The sequence below is a fragment of the Triticum aestivum genome, chromosome 5A (genome assembly GCF_018294505.1).
Source record: "Triticum aestivum cultivar Chinese Spring chromosome 5A, IWGSC CS RefSeq v2.1, whole genome shotgun sequence".
Lineage (NCBI taxonomy): Eukaryota > Viridiplantae > Streptophyta > Magnoliopsida > Poales > Poaceae > Triticum > Triticum aestivum.
This window is the reverse complement of record NC_057806.1, coordinates 44103370-44128600: the sequence shown is the minus strand read 5'-3', so window position 1 is coordinate 44128600 and position 25231 is coordinate 44103370. Positions and strand designations below refer to the sequence as shown.

The window sequence follows — 25231 nt, the reverse complement described above, 5'->3', positions numbered from 1 at the left end:
TAAGTCCCTCCTGTTTGGTTTAAATGGAACTTATAGGGACTTATTTAAGTCCCTAGACCAATAAGTCCCTGAAAATAAATACCCTCTAAATCAGCCATATAAGCAACCCAATGACCTAGAGAATAAAAAAACATGTCCCATAAGCACGAACGACTATGCGGCCAGCTAGAGAGGACACAGCCATGGTCGGCTGCACCACGCCGTCGAGAACAAGCTTCCAGTTGCTATCTGTACATGAATAAATTTGGATGGCAATATGTTGCGGTTGAAATAATAACAAACAACACCATCTCAAATCTCAATCTGTTTTTCTACACTCGATTTTGTACTGTAATTTACAACACCAGTTCATCTCCTCTTGGTCTGAAAGACTGAAACTTAGCTTCTACGTAGTACAAACTTCAGACTTCAAGTTCAACCTCAACTTGTTAGGTTAAGCAGCTAGCTAGGTTTCACGGCGGAGGTGCGGACATGGCAGCGACAGTCACCCTCTCTTTCACTGCAAAGCTCGGTTTCACTTTCACGGCGGCGGCGAGCGCTGGCAATGGCGACGGCGAGCGAACAGCGACGGAGTTCGAAGGTTTTTCCCCCTTGCGCGATTGGGCTTCGTTTATGGGCCGAACGGTTTTAGGCTTTTGCTGGGGGTGCTTGCCACGTTCCATCCGATGAGGCATCGACGGGCGCTAGACATCCACGTCCCTCTGCAGTAGTTGTTGCTACGTTCCTCGCTAACTGGCCCTGCTCGCCCCCGACTGCATCCGCCCCTGACTCAACCGCGCCGCCCGCCTGTTCATCCTCAAAGCGCACCCTCCCCCGTTTCTCTCTCCTCTCCTCTCCTCTGTTCCCCCTCGGGGGCCTCCTCAACAAGATGCTCCGCTCATGCTGGAATCTGCACCGTGTTTCCAGGTGCGTTTTTGCATTGTACTAGTACTGATTTTTGGCTCTGTATTGAGAATTTGAGATCAACGTTTAATTTTGGGCGTTTGAAATCTTGTTGGGTAAGTCCTATTGCTGGTTACATTATCCTCCACCCCACAGTCCGGGGAAAATTGGAATTGATGTTTGCTATCAGCGGGGAATTAACAATTTCTATATTTTGGATTATTTGAGTCGGATTCTAACTTTGAGTAAAAACCGGTACCTATATTTGGATTTCTATCCTGCTTGTGTATCTTATTTGAGTCGGATTGTAACTTTGCTCTTTCGTGACAGATCTGCTCATGAATCCTTCTTGATGGCCAGAAACATTGCAGCACATAGCCAAACGAATCGGCCCAGCCACCTCCCTTGGGCTTGGGGCAATGCTTTTTCCTATTGCACCTCCAGTAATACCCTCGGTGAGCAATTTGCCTTTATCAAAGGGAAAGATGGAGCAGAAATTATGAAGGAACCCAAGCTGGTCAATGTGAGGTCGGCCGACATCTATCCTAATAGCAGCCATCGCGATGGGTCTATATACAAAAACTCTATTCTCCAAAGCATAGGTCATGTTACAAAGCGTGATGAGAGTAAGTGATGCAACTCGATTAAAAGTTTGAGGCCGAATGCATATTGTTTTGTTTTGAAATATGCAATGTTTATTTTGATTGTTCTAGAGAAATTGTTTAGCGAAAGGTCGACCAACATGTAGTTTTTTTAATCTAAAATTTCTGGATAGAAATTTGGTGATAGATAATGCATGGTTAGGATCTGGACAATAGTCTTGTTTCTCTATAAATAGTTGTCATATGATTGATTTAACGATGTCCATATCATGTTTTAATATAACAACAACAAAGCCTTTAGTCTCGAACAAGTTGGGGTAGGCTAGATCTGAAACCCGTAAGATCTCGAAACCACTTCATGCACTCCTGTATGGTTACTTTTTTGGTGATATTCTAGTCCTTGAGATCTTTCTTCATAAATTCCTTTCATGTCAAGTTTGGTCTACCCCTGGCATTAAATATCAACGTGTTTAAACCGTTAGCTATGCACTGGCGCTTCAAACGGTGATGGTGGACTCTCTTCAAACGGTGCTACTCCAACTTTATTACATATATCATCATTTCGTGAAGTCCTATTTTAATGGCTCAAAACCGACCTTTGTTGCAGTCCTATTTTAATGGGAAAGTCATCAATGTCGCCGCCCACTTGTTCGGACACTTGTTCGGACACTTGTCACAACATTGCCATACATGTCCTTGATGAAGGCAATGTACTTTATTGGGACTTTGTGTTTCTCCAAGACTCACCACATAACATTCCATGGTATCTTATTATAGGTCTACTCCAAGTCAATGAACACCATATGCAGGTCCTTTTGCTCCCTTTATCTCTCCATAAGTTGTACCAAGAAAATGGCTTCCATGGTTGACCTCCCAGGCATGAAACCAAACTGATTTTTTATCATGCTTGTCATTCTTCTTAAGCGGTGCCGAATGACTCTCTCCCATAGCTTCATTCTATGACTTATTTGCTTAATTACACGGTCATTGGTACAACTTTGAACACCTCCCTGTGTACTAATATACTCCGTCTTCATCCTTTGGCATCTTTTTTGCCCGAAAAATGAGGTTGAAAAGCTTAGTTAGCCATACTTCGCTATGTCTCTGAGGCCTCTCGACACCTCAATGAGGATACAATCAGGGCCCATTGCCTTTCCTCTTTTCATCCTTTCCAATGTCCGCCTGACCTCAGACTCCTGGATTTGTCGCAAAACACTTGCTTGTATCGTCAAAGGAGTCGTCTGTTTTAATAGAGGACCTCAATATGGAATCAAGTATTTGGTTGTGGAGTAGTTTTCTCCAAATTGCAACATCGATAAGCTTGTCGATTATTCTATCACATAATAGATGTATGGCCCATTATAATATGGGTGTGTATCGTGAGAAAAAAGACTATATAAAAAATGTTTAGGCGTATATTTGATAATCAGTGTTGGTATTATTGTCATTTTGACTTTAAAAAAATTTAGGACTTGGATCAAATTTCTTATATTCTATTTACTTGCATATTATTATATTATCAGAAACATTACTTTTTTCTTGGAATCACGTGAAAAAAGTAAGCTCTGTGCAAACTTATGCGTTCATACCAAAATATAAATGGTAGATAAGAAAATATGATTTGTGGATAATTAATTGATTTGGAAAATTCTATAAAGTTCAAGCTATTGCTTTTTAATATTTTGTCGTGTATGACATGAGACTTGTAGCATTTGTTCTTGTAGCTTGGATTAGTAAACCTATTCCCAAAAGGTATACTTTTTCAATGTAGCATTGCTTTATTCTCCTCACTTATTTCGTTATATTTTTTGTTATGTTTTTCTAATAGATAAACAAAATTCTAACTTAGCACATGTATGCATGTGGAAATCATAACTGTACTAATTATTTTAAGTACTTGTCTAATATTATAATTTTTAAATGAAGCACAACTGGAGCCAATGAAGTTTTCGGATCCCACTAATTGCTTTCCTGACCAGCAAAGGTGTTGTATACATTTTGTATGTAACATGATGCAATTTTTCTCACTGAAATTGGCTAAAGTTTCTGCAAACACAAGCTTAGTACAATTATATGGATATATAGCAGTGCGAGATTCTCGGGATTTGTTGCTTAATTATATTGTCAATCGTAGCAGGGACGATCCCATTGTGGTGAAATAGGTGCACATCTTTATTTATACACAACTATTTTAAATAATTCATTTATTTTATAGTGTAGGCCTATGTCTGTCAAATGCATAGAGTGGATGGATTGAAATATAAACATTTTATGGCATACTACAATCATAGGACCACAATCATCTTTCATTCATAAAAGTTGGATGGAAAGTAGAATTTTCTAACCTACCTTATCTGTTTTATCTCTTGTGGATTGATGCATAGAATGAAAATGATGTTAGTTATGTTCTCTGTTTGTTCTAAGGCCAGCACTGGGCGCCGGTGCGCCGGCCGAAAGTTTCGGCCGGTCTGCCCCCAGCCGCGCGAGACCGTCAGATCGCAGCTCCTCTGCTACCTTTTTCTTACCTTATCCTTGCCTCCAGCACATACAGAGAGGAGCGAGCCGGTCGGGGCCGCCATGGATGCGCGACCACGAAGCACTGTCGACTCGCACCGTCCGCCACGCTGTCGCAACCACACGCCTCGCTGTCGCCGCTCGCTGTCGTCGCGCGCGAGGTTGTCGACGTCGTGCCCGAGGTGGTCGTCGTGCCCAAGGTCGCCATTGCAGCTCCCCTGACCGCCCCCTGGTTGCAGCACCACGACACACCGTCACATCTCCACCATCAGCCGCCGTTGCAGCTCCCCATCACCGTTGTGCCCCCGTCCCAGCAAATCGACTCCATTGCCACGGCTTTCCATCTCGCCATCGCTGCTTGTAGCTCCGCCATTGATGGTTGTAGCATCCACCGATGAAGGTCGTAGCATCGCCGGTGGCCGCTTCCAGCAAAAGAACACTAGGGGTTATTGCTTCATGCCTAGACAGTTGTAGCATCCCCACTGCTGCTTGCAGCTCCTCGCACCGCCGGTTCCAGCATCTCCAGCGACCGGTTGTAGTATCCCCATCTGACGCTCGCAGCTCCTCGCACTGCCAGTTCCGCATCGCCGATGGACGGTTGTAGCAAAAGAGCGACTCCGGTTGTAACAAAAATGCGACGCCAATGGTCGTGGTTGCATCTTCTCAATCATGGTTGTAGCCGCCGCCAGCCACAAACGCTGATTGTAGCAAAATCCCTCGCCGGTCGAAGCAAAATCCGGCGACGGATGCAGCAAAACTTTGTCAGCACCGTCACGGTTGCAGCTTCACCGTGAAATCATTGTAGCAAAAAATCTTGCCGGTCGTAGCAAAATACGACAAAGGATGTAGCAAAACTCCGTCAGCGCCGTTGCAGTTGCAGCTTCGCCATGAAAAATCCTTGTAGCAAATTTTGAGTCGGTAGTAGCAAAACTGGATGACGGTTGTAGCAAAAAAATCATCACGATACACCCACTGTCCGCCGCCCCGCCGGTTGCGCCGCCCTCGCCGTTTGAAACATCCCCGGCCGGCGTTATGGCCACCATCTAGCACAAAGGGGGCAACTGTGTCGACGTCGATGTTGGGTCACGGCACAACAGGGTACACAAGTCAGAAAAAGTGGGGAGGGGGTGCAGCACCGCAACGGCGGGAGGGGGAAGGTGGGCACCGGCCATGGCCACCACATGGCGGAAACGGGAGGAGATGGGCGTCGTCGGTGGTGCAGCCATGGCGGAGAAGTAGGTGATGGGGAAATAAAACAGAGGAAGGAGAGAGGGGATTTGTGCGTGGATGGATAAAGAAAAATGGGTGGGTGGGATGAGCTGTGTGTGTGGCCCCGTGAGCGTCGCTGGGAAAGCGACCGGCCGAGCGTTCGGCCGGTGCGCCGAAGTGAAACGGTTTCCTTGTCCTAATGTTTCTACTTAATAGATGTGACAAGATTAATTTATCATTTTCTTAAGCAAGCATTTTCTTATTTCGTAATACATGAATATTTACCTACTTTTGGTGTTATGAATGAATATTTGCTTCCATGTGGTTAAATCTAACGACCATGATATCAAGAAGAGAATAACATCGTGGGTTGACAGTTACTAAGAAAAAAACATTTCAAGTAAATATATGTGAAATGAGTGATACTTTAGCAAGTGTTAGGTATTCAAATAAAGTCAGACGCGACAATTTTTTACTACTTGTGACCATGAGGTCATGGGTTCAAGTCCTGGAAACAGCCTCTTACAGAAATGTAAGGAAAGGCTGCGTACTATAGACCCAAAGTGGTCGGACCCTTCCCTGGACCCTGCGCAAGCGGGAGCTACATGCACCAGGTTGCCCTTTTTAATATTTTTGGAACTGACTAGGGAATGGTGTCGCACAATTGCCTTCATGTGCGGCTTACTCCCTGCCCTCGTACAAGCAGACAACAACATGACAGCAGCAAAGAGTTTTCCAAATTCAAAATTTTCAAATCTTTTATCTCGGTTAACCCGATTGACTTTTCACCATTGGCTTTGCTACGATGAGGTCTTCAAAACTAGATCTCATATCTTCAAGAATTGTATTCGCCAGGTTATTAGCCACTCAGTTGCCATAAAATTTACTTGGTTATCTACTTATACACTAATGTAGAACTTTGCTTCATGGTACTTTTATGAGTTGATGCCACTTTTTACTCACTCTCTAGCTACGCATAACATTGCGCTGCAATGTGTAAAAAAAGTCATTGTCTGGTAACTTTATTGTGGCAATTGTTCGCTCCTAACATGCATATGCTCTCTCTATATGAACAAAATCCCACTGGGACACCGCCATACTGGGGCGCATGCGTGTGAGCATATCCCACATAGAATTACTAATATTCTTTTTGTTTTGTCAAATACATCCGATTGTGCTCATCACATATGATATAAACACAACAAATACTTAGGACTTCAGCTACAAGACCATTTGGGTGTTTGTTGCTATAAGTTAAATGTTATCTTTACTCTTCTAAAATTTGAGGTGTTGGTGATGATGGCTCCACTTTGAGGATCATTATGGATTTTTGCATTGAAATGCTTGTGTTTGGAGGATGTCATACACATATGCTGTTATCCTTGCATCCATTAGGCAAGTTTATGGTTAATTATCTTTGGATGATTTATTGAACATTAAGTTTCATGTGCAATCGTCTTACGTTTGTTTCTTGGTTTAGAATTTAAGCCATCATTTATTTGAGATTCATCATTGTCAGTTGGCTCGAAATAAGAATATACACTTTAGATTACTCTTTACTTTTTACTATGTGCTACTAGCAATTACTCTGGAGTAATAATTAATAGTTGTTTTGCAGGGTTCTCTCATTGAGATGACTGGCCCTAAGAGGGGCATTAATATGCTCGGTGATGTTCTAGTTGAGTTTGACATGAGGATCAAGACAGGAGGGCAAAAAGAAGATGATGATCTGCAACTTATCGACGGTGTAGTAGAGTACAGCAAAGCAAATGCACCTTTTCGTCCATTCACAGAGCGCATTAATGGTAATTGTGGTGCAGTTGACATCACTTTAGCACAAGTTCCTGATGCAGTGGAGGCCACAATAGATGTTGTCATATCAAAAATGCAGAGTGGATTTGATTTATCTCTCAGCTCGTTTGTGTTTATTGGTGGGTCACATAAGGAGATTGAGCTCTTTTGCGGTATTATTGGTGAGTCATGTGGTTTAACAAGAAGGCATGTGATTGCTATACAGGAGGATACTTGGATGTATTTGAAGTTCAAGGTAGGTCAGAAAGGCTCTAATTATAATGATGTAGAACGGTATTGTCAGTTCAAAGCAAACATTCATGGATGTGCCTATCAAGAAATAATGCTTAAGCATGCCTCTATCTGGGTGAAGGTGACTTAGTCGATCATACCATAAAGTTGTTGTGTTCCATATTCAAATTTGAGTTGGACTATTTGATCTTGCACTGAATACATGTCTAATTGGCACCGGATCAATTTCTTCAAGCTCTAAGCTCCCTTGGAATAGAGGTGAGATTTCTCTCACTTTGGTGTACGTGGTGTCCTTGGGTATTAGTAGGGGGCTACTGCAGGTGGTTCCAGCTACCGAGGATATGGCCAAGATGCACGCGAGGACCATCTTGCTCGTGCTACTATCTTCTCGCTCCCTAGCCCAACCTTTGTCTTTCTGTAAATTGGCATAGGCGACTTTCTGTCTCTGCAAATCGGCCTTGGCGAGATGGATACGATTCAGCTGCCTCCATCGTTTAACTAGAAGCTAACGCGTGCTTCGCTTTGTTTTCCTGTATTCTTTTTGTGCTTGTGCGCTCCGTTGAGTTGTAAGCCTCCTAGAGTGTCCCCTTGTATCGTTTGGCCGAGGTGGTTTGTGTGGTTTGTATTTCCTGACCGGTTGATGGCTTTGTTAATTCAAAACCGGGCTCTTCGCGAGCCTTCGTTCTAAAAAAAAAGAAAATTTTGTTTCGTGGCAACGCAAGCATGCATGAGAGTTATATGCAGTACGTCCTCAGTTTGAAAACCTTCTCTTCCCCTTTCTACCGCTTCCATCGTGCCGACAAGAGCAACTGTCTGCCAAAAACCGAGTACCATTTACCTACATGTGGCCCATATCTTAGCCGGGAGAGATGGATTAGTACTATAAAAATTAGGGAGCCATGCCTTTTGGCTTTACTTATAGTCCGTTTAACTTCAAATTAGATGCACCTACACTACACTTCAACACATACAAACTCGCCGTATTTCCAGTGGGATCTTATTGGAGAGTTGAGCTACCTCTCCTTTTGTTGCCCTGCCTTTACTAGCACAAGAAGACAGTGACATGAAGACTCAATCAGGTAACATGAAGAGTCAATCAATCAAAGTTTCAGAGTGTCTGGTGGACTAAAATTCAAATGCTTGATGCAGGTTGGCATCTTTCGCCTAATAAGTTAGCCTAGCGTTCTTTTATTAAAAGCGTTGGATATTCTTTCAAAAAAAAAAAGCGTTGGATAGAGATAGCATTTCTTTAGTTTGTGATACTTCATTCACACTCCATTCTTCAGACTTTTATCTTTTGAACGATTTTATGCCTTTTCATTAAGAAGAATAAAATTTGGCTACTTCATGATGAATACTGGTGCATTCGTGCTGTGAATTTTTATCCATCGTTGGATACTTGAAATTCTAATTCACCAGACACTGTCACACGGGCAAATTTGGAAGAGTTAATGTGTGGCGGGTACGGTCAGCCGCCCGGCACTGCTACGACGATTCCGCTGGCAGGCATAAACTGGTACCCTCCAGTGCTACTTCTCCAAAATAGTTTTAGTTCCTTTTTTTTGCTATGATTTGTTTTTTTACTATGGCTTTAGTTCCTTTTTGTAGAAGAACATGGAGCTTTAGTTCAAACAGAAGAGACAAGGGAATGGATGCTTGCGAACGGGATCTAGTTTGTTGGAGAGTTGAGCTGGCTCTACCTTTACTAGCAGTCTAGCAGAAGAAAGACAGTGACATGAAAGACTTGATCACTCGAACAAGCAAGGTTCAAAATTCTGGTGAACTACTAGAGATTTCTTCGTTGCAGATGAACAATTTTTGCCTAGAATGTTCAGCCTCACCTTAATCAGAGAATTCAGGTGATGATCTAGCATAACGTGACAGACAGATGGTGCATGCAAGATCAAGTTGAGGAGGTGTTTCATATGCCTGGTGTTAATAATAAAACCTGTCCTCCTGCATAATTGGGGCACAATTCCTTGTTTCATTTCGCACTCATGGATTGGAACACCGCATAGATTCATCTGCCTTTGCCTTTTGTGATGTTGGCTAGCTAGATAGACCCCTCTGAATTCCAAGCAAAGTGATGTTGCCTCAAGAAGAACCTACTGCATGTGGACCACTCAACCTTTCAAATCGCTTTAAGATTGATGAGATGCAATTCAAGTACCTGAAGAAGTACCAAAAGGAACGCTAGATTTTTCTTAACCAAAAGGCAGGGCACCGGTTAGTTACTGTAGGAAATAGCGACCATAAGTCCATAAGGTCAATTTGTTTTGCAGCAACAAAGCATGAGGTTACAGTCAGTACCTGTAGTCTTTCAGACACTTTCTGTGCTCATGTCCTCATATCAGTTTGTTGGTTCCTTCTCTTTAATTTTCACCACTTTCATATGAGGGCCGGCAAGTGCAACTTTCTGACTTTAAATTACAGTGCTGCTACTTTGTTTGCGCCCTCATCTATGTTTACTAGTGTCAGTGTAGCATTTATCTACGTACTGCCCCCATATATGTTGGCAGGGAAAGATGGATTAATTAGCACTATAAATTAGCCATGCTTTTTAGCTTCACTAGCTTTGAGTCAAAGTAGCCTTGCATAAGTTGGCGGTAGCTTTGAGTCAAAGTGGCCTTGCATAAGTTGGCGGGAAGTCGTTCGAGCTGATACTTACTCTGCCTAATAAGGTGGCCTCTTCTGGACAAGTGTGGCACAACATGTATCTTTCTTTCCTCTCTTTTCTTTTTTGAGAAAGGGCTTCCCCAATTTGTAGTAAGAGAAATCAAACTTCTTAAAGATTCCACCAAACACGCTGCACCTCAAGCCGATCAAACCATCAAAAGTTAACGCAAACCACGTATACAAACTACAACCTCCTTCCGAACTGTCGCTGAAATGAGTGTATCTAGACGCGAGTATATGTCCTATCCAATGACAAACACAGAAACAAAATTGCTATGTTTTTTTAGGGATGCTATTGGTTCTTGTTGGGGAGTTGAGCTGACCCTCCTTTTCTTGATGTACATTTACCAGCACAAGAAGACAGAGACATGAAGACCCAAAGAATCAAAGGTTCAAAAATCTGGTGAAGAAGAGAATCCTTGTTGCAGATTGTTTGCAACTTTTGCCTAAAAAGTAAGCCTATCTATTTGTTCATTGAAGCGTCGGATGGGACTAGCATTTTCTTATTTTTTGAAGCCATTGCCAAAAATGCATTGTGGATGGACCACTGAACATCTTTCATGCCTTAACCATGCAATTCAAGAACATGAGGGAGACGAACAACTAAATTGTAAAGGTTCAGAGAGTAGCACTAGGTGGATTAGTTATCTCTCCCATTCATTTTTATTCCTGTCATGTTATCTGCTCCTTATGGTCTTCCTCAGATTGGCAACTTTCGCCAAGAAAGTATCCAATTTTAGTTAAAGCGTTGGATGAAGCCAGCATTCCCCTTTTTTAATCTGAAAAAGGGGACGAAAATATGCGGCCCTTCGAAAATTCAGTTCCACGTTAGAAAATCCAGCCGACGATCTAAAAGGACAAACAGATGGTAGGTGCAAGATCAAGTGGAGGTGGTGCTTAATTTGGCTGGTGCTAATGAAAGCATTCCTCCTATATACGTAATTGCGTGTGAATGCTTGTCCATTTGGCACATCATTAGATTCACCTGCCTTTGCCCTTACTTAGCTCTGAATTCCAGCCAAAGTGATCATGTTGCCAAGAGGCCACTGCATATGGACCACTGGACCTTGCAAATGCCTTTAATGATCCATTGCAAATGCAATTTAAGGACCCGAGGAAGTACTAAAAGGCAGGGTACGTACCAGTTGGTTAGGCAGCATAAGCTCAATTTGTTTCGTGGTAACACAATCATTTGAGCGGCCGTAAACCGAGTACCATTTGTCCATTTACCTACATGTGGCCCATATGTTGGCCGGGAGAGATGGATTAGTACTAGTATAAAATTAGCCATGCTTTCTGGCTTTATTAGCTTTGAGCGGCCGTGCATGGCATTGGCATGGCGCGCGGCGGCGCGGGAGCTCGCTCAAACTGATCATAGTGAGCAGGCCCTCGTTTACCTTCAAATTATATGCACCTACGCTACACTTCAACATATACAAACTGGCCCTACTTCCAGTGGGGATCTTATTGGAGAGCTGAGCCGGCTCTCCTTTTGTAGCTCTGCCTTTACTAGAACAAGAAGACAGTGACATGAAGACTCAATCAGGTAACATGAAGAGTCAATCAATCAAGTTTCAGAGTGTCTGCTGAGCTAAAATTCGAATTCTTGCTGCAGGTTGGCATCTTTCGCCTGATAAGTTAGCCTAGCTTTCTTTTACTAAAAGCGTTGGATAGAGATAGCATTTCTTTAGTTTGTGATACTTCATTCACACTCCATTCTTCATATTTTTATCTTTTGAACGATTTTATGCCTTTTCATTAAGAAGAATAAAATTTGGCTACTTCATGATGAATACTGGTGCATTCGTGCTGTGAATTTTTATCCAACGTTGGATACTTGAAATTCTAGTTCACCAGACACTTGAAGCTTCGGATTCTTGCTGCAGATTGGCAACTTCCGCCTAAAACGTTTAGCCTGGCTTTCTTTTTCTTTTTATTAGAAGCGTTGGACAGAACTCACTGCTTCCAATTTTAATACTTTATTCATACTGCATTCTTCAGATTTTCTTTCCTGGGCAATCACGATTCATTAACACGAATAAAACTTTGCTAGTTAATGACGAAAACTGGCTGAAAAGTTCCCCTACTGACCGGAACGGACACCATACAACATGACAATTGACAATTGTTTCACGCTCCATCCTTCAGAATTCACCCTCAAATGCCAACCTTTTCTCTTCCAGCTCAACATCCATTTCATTCCATCCATCATCCGAATAATAGTATCTCGGTTGCGTGCATTGATCGATAGGGCATTTGAAACCTGGCGGCGACCTATGCTAATCATTTTTAGCATGATGACTAGCTCTGAATTCCAGGAAAAGTGATGTTGCCAAAAGCCATTGTACATGGAGCACTGAACTTTGCATGCCGTTTCAAGAACCTGATGAGAAGAAGAAACAAAAGGAGTACTTAGCTGTAAGGTGAATCTTATTTTTCTCTCTGTTTACCATACAAAAATGATCTCTTTTAGCACTTTGATGGGGGCAAGTGCAACCAGTTTTACCTTTAGTTACTGAACTAAGTTCAGTACTAATGACCGTAGATAGCATACATTAGCCATGCTTTTAGCTTTTACTTAGTTGTTTTTTCGAAAAAGGAAAGGAAAGGAAGGGGGGGGGGGGGGCTTTTGCTTGCTTTGAGTGGCCGTGACATGGCGGGATTTCACTCAAACTGCTGACAGAACCGGGCATCAGGTGTGCACTGCTCCATGATACACGAACCGTACCTAACTCGATCGCGCTGGCTGAACTGCTGGTGTCGCGTACGAGTGGCAGCATCAGTGCAACGGAGCGTGTGCTTCAGTTCATTTTCAGTCTGGTCCCCGGTTGGATTGTACTGTACTCCTATGTTCAGATGGCACCGACTAATTACCATTGATCAGGGGCGAAAAAAGAAGAAGAAAAAAACCACGTGTTTAGTCTTTTTTTAACACAGTATAGATACAAATGCTCATACATACGCACACAGACTCATGTTTAGGTTATAAAAACTACTGTTACTAAAGTGCTGATCATTTTTGCGTGTTCCTTGGAAAAAGAAAAAAATAATCATTTCTGCATCTAAGAAAGTACAGGTACTAATCATTTTTCCGCTTTATGTTTTGTTGTCCTTTGCCCATCCTTCTTTTTTTCCAATCATTACGTGGTACTACCAGTTTAAATTTGATGCGGGCGAGTAGTGCAAGTGTGCGCGCAACTAATCTTCACTTTTTAATTACTGCGATGTACCTTTGGCGTACATTCCGCAGCGCACAAGATACTAGCGCTACAAATTAGCCATGTTGTCTTGCTTTGCATAGTTTGATCGTGCGGTGCCTCGCGCTGACTTCATATTTGGAGGTTGGATGTGGTGATATGACATGCTCTCCATCCACTCAAATATTAACGTCACAGGCATTTCAGGGCGCGCGATCCTTTTACCGTGGGCCACAGTTGCTTTACAATATAAAGCGGCGGGAAAACCCTCTTTCACCGTCTACCGTCGGCCACATCCCGGCAACCCATAGGAAACACCGCCGCTGATAGGCCCGCCGCAATTTGGCCCCTGTCGCCTCTGCTGATCCATTTTCGGACCTCCCATGCTTCATCGCAGCCCCACGCCCGTCGTTCGGCTGCGCCACCCCTTCCATCGCTAGATCTCAAGGTAAAATTTCCCAACCTTTCCATGCAGATTTAGTTTAGCGGCTCATATATTTGTGTAGATGGCATATGATTCGCAATATGGGTAGATGGATCCGATGGCGGAGCTAATGTATTTTGATGATCCGTCGTCATATTCGAGCTTCTGAGTCCGAGTGTAAAATGATGGACACTAACGAAGACAAGGTAATACTAATGGTTGTAGAATGGATAGCATCAACCGGAAGGAAGAGGAAGCGTCCAGGATCGCAGGTTGCTCATGCGACATTTCACCGAAACAGAATTGATGGCCATGAGCGGCTTATCCTCGACTATTTTTGTGTCGGGTTGTACCTTCCCCTCGTACGTCTTCCGGTGACGCTTTCGTGTGACCGAACAACTGTTCAGTTGAATTGCCAATGACATGCACAACAATGAACCTTTCTTTCAATAATGGAGAAGTGTGGATGGTCTGCATTTTTTTTTCATTTTCAGATGGTGACCGCGGCACTTTGGATGCTTGCGTATGGCTCTGCTGCGGATTCATGAGATGACACTCTTCGAATAGCCGAACATACAATCCAACAAGTGCATGAAAGTATTCGCTGGAACTGTGTTGCATGTATGGACAGCGGTGTCTGCGAGCACCTAATATAAAGAGTGAAGTGCACTATAGGTCCTTAAACTATTTCAGGGGTGTCACATAGGTCCTCGAACTATGAAAATCGTCATTTAAGTCCTCGAAGTACAGTAAGTGTGTCATCCAGGTCCAAAATCTCACTAACCCCCTCTAAATGGCCAGCTGGCATGGTGAACAGTGCGAAAAATAAAAAATATGAACAAAAAAATCTGAAAATATTTGGCATCAAAGATACCCCTGGTGCGTGAATAGTAAAAATGTTCATTAATTCAAAAAATGTTCGCGAATATGGGAAAAATATTCGCGACTTTAAAAAAGTTCACAAACAATAAATTTGAAAATATGTTCGCGAACCACAAATATTGTTCGTGGGTATGGAAAACAATGTTCGCGAACCACAAAAATTCCTGACTTTAAAAAATGTTAGTGAACTTTTTATTAAAGTCGCAAATATTTTTTCCGAATTCATCGTCCGCGATCATTTTATTAAAGTCACGAATATTTTTTCCAAATTCATCGTTCGTGAACATTTTTTTAAAGTCATGAATATTTTTTCCAAATTCATCGTTCGCAAACTTTTTTTAAACTCGCGAATATTTTTCCCAAATTCATCGTTCGCGAACATTTTTTTAAAGTCGTGAATATTTTTTCCAAATTCATCGTTCGCGAACTTTTTTTAAACTCACGAATATTTTTTTGAAGTCGCGAATATTTTTTTCCAAATTCATCGTTCGCGAACATTTTATTAAAGTCCCAAATATTTTTCCAAATTCATCGTTCGCGAACTTTTTTTGAATTAATGACATTTTTACTGTTCACGCGCCAGGGTCTCTTCGATGACAGAGGATCTCAGTTTTTTGATATTTTTTTATATTTATTCTTTTGTCGTGTACTGTTCATCACGCATAGGAATTCAGGACTGTTTGCCGCGTACTGTTACGATTACTGTTTATGTGCCAACTGGCCAGTTAGAGCCTGTCAGGGAGATTTTGGACCTGAATGACACACTTACTGCACTTTGAGGACCTAGATGACGATTTTCATAGTTCGAGGACCTACGTGACATCCCTGGAATAGTTCAAGGACCTACAGTGCACTTCACTCTAATATAAAGGACAAGGAAGCGGCCAATCGCCAGCACATGGTTTCACCCCCCCCCCCCCCCCCCCCCCCCCACACACACACACAAAATTGAACTAAAACCACGACAAGTATTATGGAGAGGAGGGAGTACTATTCATCACGCAAGCTGCATGAACTTTCATAAAGAATTATGTCCATGACATAATTGTAATAGCAAAAGAAATTCCATGAGCTGTTCTTGATGAGAGCTCTTCGTCTGAAGTTACATGTAAACCACACAACATGAAAAAAACGACAATCCCTATAAAAGGAAATCGTAAGGAAGATCCTCCAAAATGTCTATGAAATTCTTTTGAATCAAAGAAGAGGTCTTTGGTCTTTGTTCACACTTAGTTTAGTTTTTTGTTGTCCTCCTCGGCATTTTATCCATCCTTTATTGGAAAAAAACAACAACTGGTGTTCCTTTCCAGTGATTACCACTTTGATGGGGACAACAAGTACCGTGAGTGTGTGCTGATCTAGTCTTCCCTTTAATTACTCCGCTAACCTGGTCTACATTCAGTACACTAGCAGATGCTACAAATCACACATGCTTTTTTGCTTTTACTTGGCTTTGATTGATTAGTCGCTTTGGTCGAGTAGCCGTGCACGTCGTCGGATTTTGTCATGGCGCGCGGGAACTCGCTCAAACTGCTGAACTCTCACATGGCTAGACATGCTGTCCTGTGCTACTACTACTGTGTGAGTACGAGTAGTATCCAAGTAGTTCTAGTGTGGAAGATTTGGGATCGAGAGGTCGATCTGTAGCCTGTAGGCCAGAGGCAGGCTTAATCAATGGAGGCAGTAACTAATTCCAGCCAACTTTCCGTGTGCATACATACACACATATGCGTAGTACATTAGTACTAGCACATACTGTTTCAGCTCCCAGGTTTCAACGATGCAGATACACTAGTTCAGTTCAACGCCGTGGTTGAAATGCAGCGCAGGGGTAAAAAAATTCGCAGTGTCAGCTATATATATGCATGCGCACGGACGCAAGGTATAGGATCCTAGGAGTACTTCTCTGTATACTGTGTTTGTAATTTGTAAATTCTGCCAGCCATCAGTTCTAGGGTTCTAGCTGGCTCCTGCCGGGCGGCGTGCAGTAGTAAACTACAGTAAACTGCAAGATGATGAGTTGACACCCATCGAAGTTCACTTTTACTACTACCACCCTGGGGTCTGGGGTTGAAATTGAAGATTCGGTTGCATTGACATGCCAGCTTAACCTACACACAGTACGGTACAAACTCCATGTGAGGTTAAGCTGGCAGTCGAAAATCGAAATCGAGGGCCTGCCTCACGTGCATGCAGCAGCAGCGCTCCAATGGCGATGGTTAAAGCTAGACGGAGATCCGCTCTTCCTCTTCACCCGTCGCATCGCATCGCATGCATGCGGAAGCTTCCGGTGAATTAAAGAGACGCCGCGTCCGATGGGGGCGTTGACAACTTTCAACTCCCCCCAAGGCGGTGAAACTTGTTGGGTAAACGAGGCTGCGGCGGTGGTGATCCGGCGTCGGTAACGGGGCGCCGTGAGATCCATGGCGTCCTCGGTTAATTTAACTTAACCAACCTGTCTCCTCTCTTTGTTCTTTTGGTAAAACTCGTGAGAACCGATGCCACTGTGGCCAGCTCGTCCCAAGGATTTTACCAGCTCGTGGTGGCAGCATAGCATATCTGTCGCGGTCAAAGAGGTAAAGGGCCAAATTACCGCTTTCCTGACCCCAAAGGCGTCTGCAGTCTACAAGTACAAAAAATGTGTCTCCTACTGTGTTTTTCCAGTGGTTCTGGAACAGTGAGAGCACTGTCGAGTGACACTGGCCAGTGCGGTGCAGCGCTGGTACGCTTCTGTTTTTCCTTCCTCCTGTTTGATGCGCCGGTGTCTCCTACCAGACAGTTCAGTTCCTGTAGGCGGAATTCAGACGTCCCAACACACCGATCGTCTTGCGCTTCGGTTTCTGTCGTCGAAGGCAGTTCGGTTCCTTCTGCCCGGGAAGCAAGTCTTTGGTATCTCTTCCACGTCTCGTCCCTTGGGCAAAGCTAGGCCGTAGGTGCAAACAACACGGCATGAGTACGAGAAGATACGGAGTAGAAGTACAAGGAAGATCATGCTTGACGAGTACAATGTATGTATGTACCTGTCTATCTATCTGTCTGATGTAGAGTGCAATGCTCATTTTCTGATACACGCATACAGCATTCGGAAGCTAGAGTTTGTGCATACAGCTAGCAGATGACTTTTATTTATACAGCCTTCAAGTCTCATCTTTGCAACAAAAAAAAAAATCCTTCTTTAGGGCAACTCCAACCATCAAAACGCCTCTAGACATCCGGACAGTATGGTCTAGATACTTTTTGCCATCCAACGCGGTGCATTAACGGATCTGTTTCGGACATTTGAATTCCCTCATACGAAAACAAACTCGTTGGAGGTTTGGGGAAGTTCGAACACCCATCACGTTGGACTCCGACACACTCGGCCAACCAAAACCCCTCTCCCGGAGCCCTTTCCCCCACTCAGCCCCTCCCCCCTTGCTAAGTATCCGCACCGACCAAGACCATCATCGCCTTTATACCACTCCAACCGTCGCCTAGTTCTAGCCGGACCTTCGCTGCTCCACCCAAGTGCCTTGTACTTCGCCACCGTTGCACCCTAGATCCAAACGCAGCTCGGCTATTGTCCGCCCCTACCGATGGCATCCATGGCGAACACCACGACATGTAAGTGTTCGACCAAAATGTCAGTGGGAAACTTTTTTTTTTTGACTTTTCTCCGTGTTAAACATGAAGCAAGCATGATGGCTGGTACTCAGTGAGGGCGGATGCATTGTTGTGTGACGCATCATTGGTCATAATTGGGCGGTTGTATGCATAAAGCGAAATGGCAAGATGTTTTGGCAACATGTGCATTCTTGATTCCATAAGGGCAAAGCATTACGTGCCCTACAATTTGGATGTGATCCGTGATCGCGGTGTGAAGTCGCTACTCCATCGATGATACACCATTTCGATCCGTGATCGCGGTGTGAAGTCGCTACTCCATCGATGATACACCATTTCAAACGCCGTCATGAAGTATATTACGGTGTGACTGCAGAATTGGAATAAGTTTTTCTTTTTGTTGCTCTACGTGTTGGTCAGTTCACTTACTCAATGTTGCAACTCGATGATCATGTCATTGTGTAGCCTGGATGCGTTGCCACGTTGTATCAAAGGACGGAGGGCAAGCCTTTCAAATTGATGCATTGTTGAATGAAACTCAAGGGGCACAACATCTAGGTGAACAACATGTGTTGATGAAGAATTTCAAGCCCGAGGAGTGATAGTTTGAAATGAATGCCGCTTTCGAGGAGTATGATTAAATTTGGAACCGATGAATTTTAAAATTAAAATTTTATTGGACGTCCGACGCTTTTATTAGGATTCAAATGTATAGTTGATCGATGATTCAAACTGGAGTTGCATAGCAGACATTTGGCTTAGTTTTATTCTTAAAAAAATAACAGACATTTTGGTGTATAGGTTTAGATGGCCGCCCTCCTATCCGTTATCGACAAACACTTTCGAGCGTGTCAACAATATTTCTTGTGTCCGTTTCAATGAACCGCGTTGAAATTGCCCTTACTCCTCGACCGCACGCCACACAATCAGGAAACGAGAAGAAGAGGAGACCATGTTCAGCAACATGCATGATGCATGCTCCCTAATCATGCATTTGCCGTGTGATTAACTGCACATTGCAATCGATCAAGCTACTAGTAGTACTATTTATTAGCCGTCTGTCAGCATCAGAACAGATGGGCAATTAGGGCTAATCCGATCCGCGTCGGCTTCAATTCAACCTGCCCGCGAGGGAAAACGGGAAGAAAGAAAACCGCTTTTTCAAAGGGATGGCATCTCCTTTCTGCTTTACACATTGACACATCGTATTCGCTGCTCATTCGATTTCAATTTTGGGCAGTATAGTATAGTATTTCGCGGTGAACTGCTTTTCGAATGCCACTCGACAAAGTGGACGGACAGTTGTGATGTGAGCTACGGAGTATAATAGAATCAGCTTGACTTCATAGGGGTTTTTCATCGTGCCCCACATGTCGGCGACTCGTGGAGGGAGCAGAACAGAGGAGAGCAGAGGATAAATAAATAAACTTTAGTACTCGTAGAAGCATTTCGACTCCTCTGTTGCATAAGCGGGCAAATGTACAAAACTGGGGAAGGAGGGTGACCCGTCCACGTCGCATGCATGATCGGCTCTTGATCCGTGTCGTGTCAGTGCCCTGAGTCCTGCGTCGACGCCGGCGACGGCATGGTGGACGCGGTCCTGCCGGTGGTGCCCGTGGTCGCGGCGGAGGACGTGGTGGCCGAGGACAGCCGCGGCGGCGTCGGCGACACCTGCTTGATGGCCACGTTGGGGAGGAGCCCTGGGGGCGAGTCTCGCCGGCGGTCGTGCTCCTTCACCAGCTCCGTCGCGAACGCGTCCAGCTTCTCCCGGTTGGACTTCTCGGACAGCCGGCGCCCCCGGAACAGCTCCGCCTCCACGTTCCGCTGCGTCAGCATCCCGTCCGCGATCGCCACCACCTTCCGCGCCTCCAGCGACCGGAGCGCCTTGATCGAGTGCGCCGGCGCCGCCGCCTGGAACCAGTAACTCGTCGCTGTTAGTGTTTGAAACAAGGGAGACGGCAAGAATGGGGGGACGGGATGAAGCTCTGTGGCTTGGCTGACCTGGATGCGGACGTAGTTGCGGCCGCAGGTGTGGCCGAATGCCATGGCCACGGCCTGGTCGACCATGTCGGCGACGCCTTCGGCGGTGAGGCGGACCATCTCGGCGGGGGACGGGGAGCGCGGGGGGATCGGCGTGCGCCACCCGGCGGACGGGGTGGCGGAGCCCGAGGCGGTGCCGCCGGAGGAGGACCCGGAGCCGATGGAGACGACGAGGAGGTCGTCGACGCCGGCGGCGAGGGGGAACTCCTGCTTGTTGTGCAGGACGTGGGTGATGGCCGCCGCGGCCGGGTTGCCCATCGCTGCCACGCCGCCCGACGCCGCGGCGATGGCCGTAAGGCCGTTCACGGAGCGGACCGCGGTCGCGGCCGAGCCTCCGGCGCAGGTGGCCGCGCAGACGTCGCGGAGGCGGAAGTCGAAGCTGTCGCTCTCGACGGCGTCGGCGCGGGAGAAGAGGAACGGCGCGCCCGTGGCCAGGTCGTAGCACGGCACCAGCAGCGGCGCCACCGTGTCCCTCAGCGTCGCGTCGCCGAACACCCGGCGGAGCGATGACGAAGACGACGACGCCGATAACGACGACTTGTCCGACGACCTCTCCCCGCGCCGGAACAGCGCGGCCCACCTCCCGCGCCACCCGCCGCCGCCGCCGCCCCACCCGCCCTTCCCGAGGCTCGCCGCCACGAACGCCAACGCGTCCGCGGCCGTATACTTCGGCCTGCCGTCAACACCTCTCACAAACAGCATCGCCGCGAGCACGCCGCCCGCTCCCGCCCCCGCGGCGGCGTCGAAGAAGTCGGCGACCCGGGCGTCGGGGTCCCCGGCCTTGGCCCGCAGCGCGGCCTCGAGCCTAGCCAGCGCGGCAGCTGCCAGCAGCGCGTCCCCGGGGCCCGGGCCGCAGCCGTCAATGGCCAGCACCCGCACCCTCGCGCCCCCACCGCCGACCGGCCCTCGCCCCGGCGTGCCCGGCAGCGAGCACACCCCGCCCCCGCTAGCGCCACCACCGTACAAGAACTTGCTCTCGAGGAAGGAGAAGATCTCGTAGCTCAGCTTGCCGAGGTCCACGTCCACCTGCGGCTGCGGCGGCGAGGCCATCGGAGCAGGGAGTAATGGCGGAGGGGGAGTGGGAGCTTTCGTTGGCTGGGATGTCCTTATTTACTCTCCCGACTGCGCAGCTGAACCGGGCAGAGCCCACCCCGCCTCCCCGCTTATAAATCGGAGAGACGACGCTACAGTACGAGCGGTACTGTACAGTACAGTACGAGCCAAACCCGCAACGCAACTGTAGAAGGCGTATTCCTACTGAACCCGCGTCCACGGAGGGAGGCAGCGGTGCGCGCTTGGCGGGTACCACGGATGCCCCGCTGACGCGTGGGACCGGAGGCCGCTGACACGCGATCCACATTCGGCGGGTCCGGGCGTCAGTGGGCCGGCACGGGCCGCACGTGCGAGCGACCGGATCGGGGCATGGAGCTCCGCTCAGCGGGGGTGGGGCCGGCCAGCTAAGTTTCCACGGGCCCGCGCTGCCAGTGGGCCTGCCCGGGTAGGTGGGCTGCGGGATCAGATAGGTATCAGAGTGACCTGGCCGGCCACCTTTCTTCCTCGCTCGCTCGCCTGCCTGGCTGGCTGGCTGCAGCATGCAGCAGCAGGTTCGCGTAATTGCACGGACGCATGCACGCGTACGCGCAATACGCACGAACGGTACCACCCTAGCTAACTATAGCTTGATCAGTTGGTCTAGCGCGGTAGGCTGTGGAGTTCGTACCGCCGCGTTCATGGTTATTGGAGGCCGATGCTTATTGGCGACCCAATGCGATGTGCCACTCATCATCGTAGTACGTCCTCTTGCGTCTCTGCGCGCTCCGTCGATGATCGATCGGTCGACCTCCGTCCGTATCTTGTTCTACGCGTACGCATGCATTATTGCAGTGACGACATGTGTATGCTGTAGTACGCAATACAGTTGGAGGAAGCTTGTGCGGTCGATCACGTACAACCACCCATTGGTCCAGCTGGGTGGTCGAGGTAAAAGGGACCCAGAGCATCTGCAGCCGGACTTGATAAATTCGGCCCTTCAAACGCCGAGCACTTTTCGAAAAATGCAATCCACACCTGGACACCTTAATTACCATATTTCAAATCCAGATAAACTCATATAACTATGTCGACGCACACGCATCATCTGACTACTCCATTACACTACGCTAAACATGTCATCATATTACCAAAATTTGGCATGTTTGGTTATGGTGGACTTCATCCACGGCTGCCATTGCCCTTCCCGGCGCCCTTGTCATCCTTCTCGTGAAAGTATCGGTCGAAGACGCAGTACAGATCGAGCCGGGTCTGCTCGTCGCTGGAGCTGTCCTCCTTCTCCTCCTTTGATGGCAGTTTGGCCATGGCACGGACCGCCTGATTCTGCTCTTGGGCAACGACGCACATGTTGATCCGCTGCCGATTCTTCACAATACGGGTGCGGATGGCTTTCTCCGCATCAGCTGCCTCCGCCACGATACGGGCCTCGGCGGCCCTCCTCCCCACGATGGGCCGCCCGTTCCCGGTAGGACTCATACTCTGCCCGACCGATGATGGGGAAGGAGAGGTGTTTCAGCCGGGACAGCGAGGATCCAGCACCAGAGGACCCGAGCGCCTAGTGAGCCGACGCTATGGCGTCACGGCGGACGGATCTGTCCGTCGGCCGGGCGCTGTCCTCCCGGGAGCGGCGCAGTGCAATGCGGACTGGCATTGACTCCTCCAACCCACACGGGACGACACCCCAGTCGACTGATCCGAACTGGTCGGAGTCTGATCCGCTGCCTGCCATGACGGAGAAGGCCAGAAACCAACGGAGGTAAGTTCGGGTGGCGGAGGAAAGTGGAGGGAGTGGAGTGAAGTGGCTAGGGTTTGCTCCTACGAGAGGATGGGGACGAATATAAGTGGGGTTGGGTGAGTCAGCATGGGCCATGTCCGACGTGACGGGCGTGCCCGGGCACCCCCATATTTGGGCTGGATATGGGGTGCCGGTCAGACAGAGCGTTTGATGCCCGTTTGAGGCGTCTGTCTCGGTTGAAAAAACGTGACCGGGCAGCCTGTCCAGGTGTATGAGGCGGATTTTGAGAGGTTTGACTGTAGGTGCTCTAAGAGAAAGATCTTGCGCGCTGTCTGTTGGACTTAGGAGTACTGAAATGAGAAAATAATCCCATGGTACTTCTTTTTTGCTGGTTTGAATTAAGTTTTATTCCAAAGTAACAGCCTTACAGTCTGCTAATACAAGATTATGAATGAACTGCGCATGAAATCGCTTATATGTACGGAAATACTAACTCTGAGCCGAGGCGTTGAATGATCGTCGTCATCAAGATCACGGTTGACATCTTGCACCGGAGAACAACCGACAAACGGATCGAACAGCTGGTGCGTCCGAGTATTATATATTTTGCGTGGACGGATATGAATCATGCTTCATGCATGCAAATGCAATCACCCTAATATCATTATTATTATTATTATTATTGCTGAATGACTCATCGCCCTAACATCATATCGCGCGTTGGTGGATCGACGTCGCAGCTAGCTAGGATCAGTGTGCAGTACGAGTACGCGCACGGCATTGAACGAGGCCTTTGAACTTGATAACCGGCCGGCCGGAGCAGTTATTAGTTAAACTGCAGATTGGTTGAACTTAGGTGCGTGTGGTAACTGCGGCTTGGTTGGTGCGGCCGTGCTGCGCGCAGCTTTTTCACCGCCGTCGCCGTCAGGTTTGACACGTACCATCAATCGTCGTATCATTGCGGAAAGGGGTTTGTTTGTCGACTATGCATTCATGGGTTGACAAGGCAATCGGAACTGCATGCCACGTACGCATTTCATATGCCCATGCATATCCACGCTGTCCATGTGTCAAAAGCAGCCAGCTGCCAACAGATAGTACGTTTTTATTTCCTCACTGCCTTTTAAAATGTTTGTAAATTTTATTAGGAGACACTCCTCCGATCCATATTAATCTCGCTGATTTAGCACTTTATTCGCTTTTGTTTACTCAGCATGTTAGCTTTGACTTAAGTCAAAGTTTAAAAAGGATTGATCAAGTTTATAGAAAACAATCTACACTTTCACGATAACAAATATATATGATATGAAAATGTATTCAATGATAATCTAATGGTATTTATTTGGTACTGTCAATGTTTTTGTTTTTGTAAACTTGATCAAAGTTTATAAAATTTGACTTGAGACAAAGCTAATATGTGAAGTAAGTAAAAACGAAGAGGTACAAAATTATACTAAATCAGCGACAATTAATATGGATTAAGGGGGGGGGGGGTAGTATTTTAGTTTGTGAGCTGCATCACTAGCAATTAACTATTTGCTATTTTCATACCCATATATTTTGACTCTCTTTCTGTGCGGGAAAATACTTATATTACTCACGTAGCATCGCTATCAAAAGTAGATTGTGTGACAACCTCATGAGGGCTTGAACCAAGCCAAACCATAGTGCGGCCAGAGCTCCTATCATAAGATGCCAACAAATGGTTTATGATATTTTGAGTAATGTGAGTAATACAAGAATTTCATTATTCCATAAGTTGCCTGATTTCACGAACAATAGTATTGTTTCCTGATCTGTCCATATCTCCCTTACAAACTAAATTAACAGCCTCCAAACAATCTGACTCAATTACTAGTATTGGTCATTGACTCCATTTTAATGCCAGAGATAATCCTTCTTTAATCGCAGATAATTCAGATTCTAGTGCATCATGGCAATGAAGAAGATGTTAACAAGCACTGAAAATAACATCACCCTCATGATCACGAAGAACCATACCGGTGCATGTTGCATTACACGTATCATCCACACTTGTTCGTGTACATATATGAAAACATTTATTACATGGGAATTTCTAGATACATAGATCACGTCCCTGGTTTTTAGTTTTTTGTACTCATCAAAGACATATCAACACCCTTTTCTGAAGATTCTATAAACCTATACATCCAAACAAAGAAATCTGAAGAAGAAAAATGTTTCTAATTGTATGACGAGGACTGTGGAGCACCCTTCCATGCAAGCGGCGATCTCTGCATCGTCGAGGTGGGAATGTAGGTTTGGGAAGGCTGATTTAGGGTCAGTCTTTTGGGTGACTTGAAAAATAAGCCATCTCTCCCCAGCTTTAAAAATAAGTCGCTTCCTAAATCTG

The 25231-nt window shown here is 46.2% G+C and overlaps 2 protein-coding genes across 2 annotated transcripts; one reads left to right on the top strand and one right to left on the bottom strand.

Annotated features, from left to right (window-relative positions):
• Positions 1–339: 339 nt before the first annotated feature.
• Positions 340–7679, top strand: LOC123106523 (uncharacterized). The gene is made up of 4 exons (XM_044528665.1): positions 340–906; positions 1213–1508; positions 3411–3468; positions 6826–7679. Exons 1-4 carry the CDS (start codon positions 869–871, stop codon positions 6842–6844), a joined length of 411 nt encoding a protein of 136 aa, XP_044384600.1. The 5' UTR covers positions 340–868; the 3' UTR covers positions 6845–7679.
• An 11663-nt stretch (positions 7680–19342) lies between these two features.
• Positions 19343–21216, bottom strand: LOC123106522 (patatin-like protein 3). The gene is made up of 2 exons (XM_044528664.1): positions 20034–21216; positions 19343–19943 (listed from the first exon to the last, which is right to left on the bottom strand). The coding sequence occupies exons 1-2, from the start codon at positions 21120–21122 to the stop codon at positions 19581–19583; spliced, it is 1452 nt and encodes a 483-aa protein (XP_044384599.1). The 5' UTR covers positions 21123–21216; the 3' UTR covers positions 19343–19580.
• Between the last annotated feature and the right edge of the window lie 4015 nt (positions 21217–25231).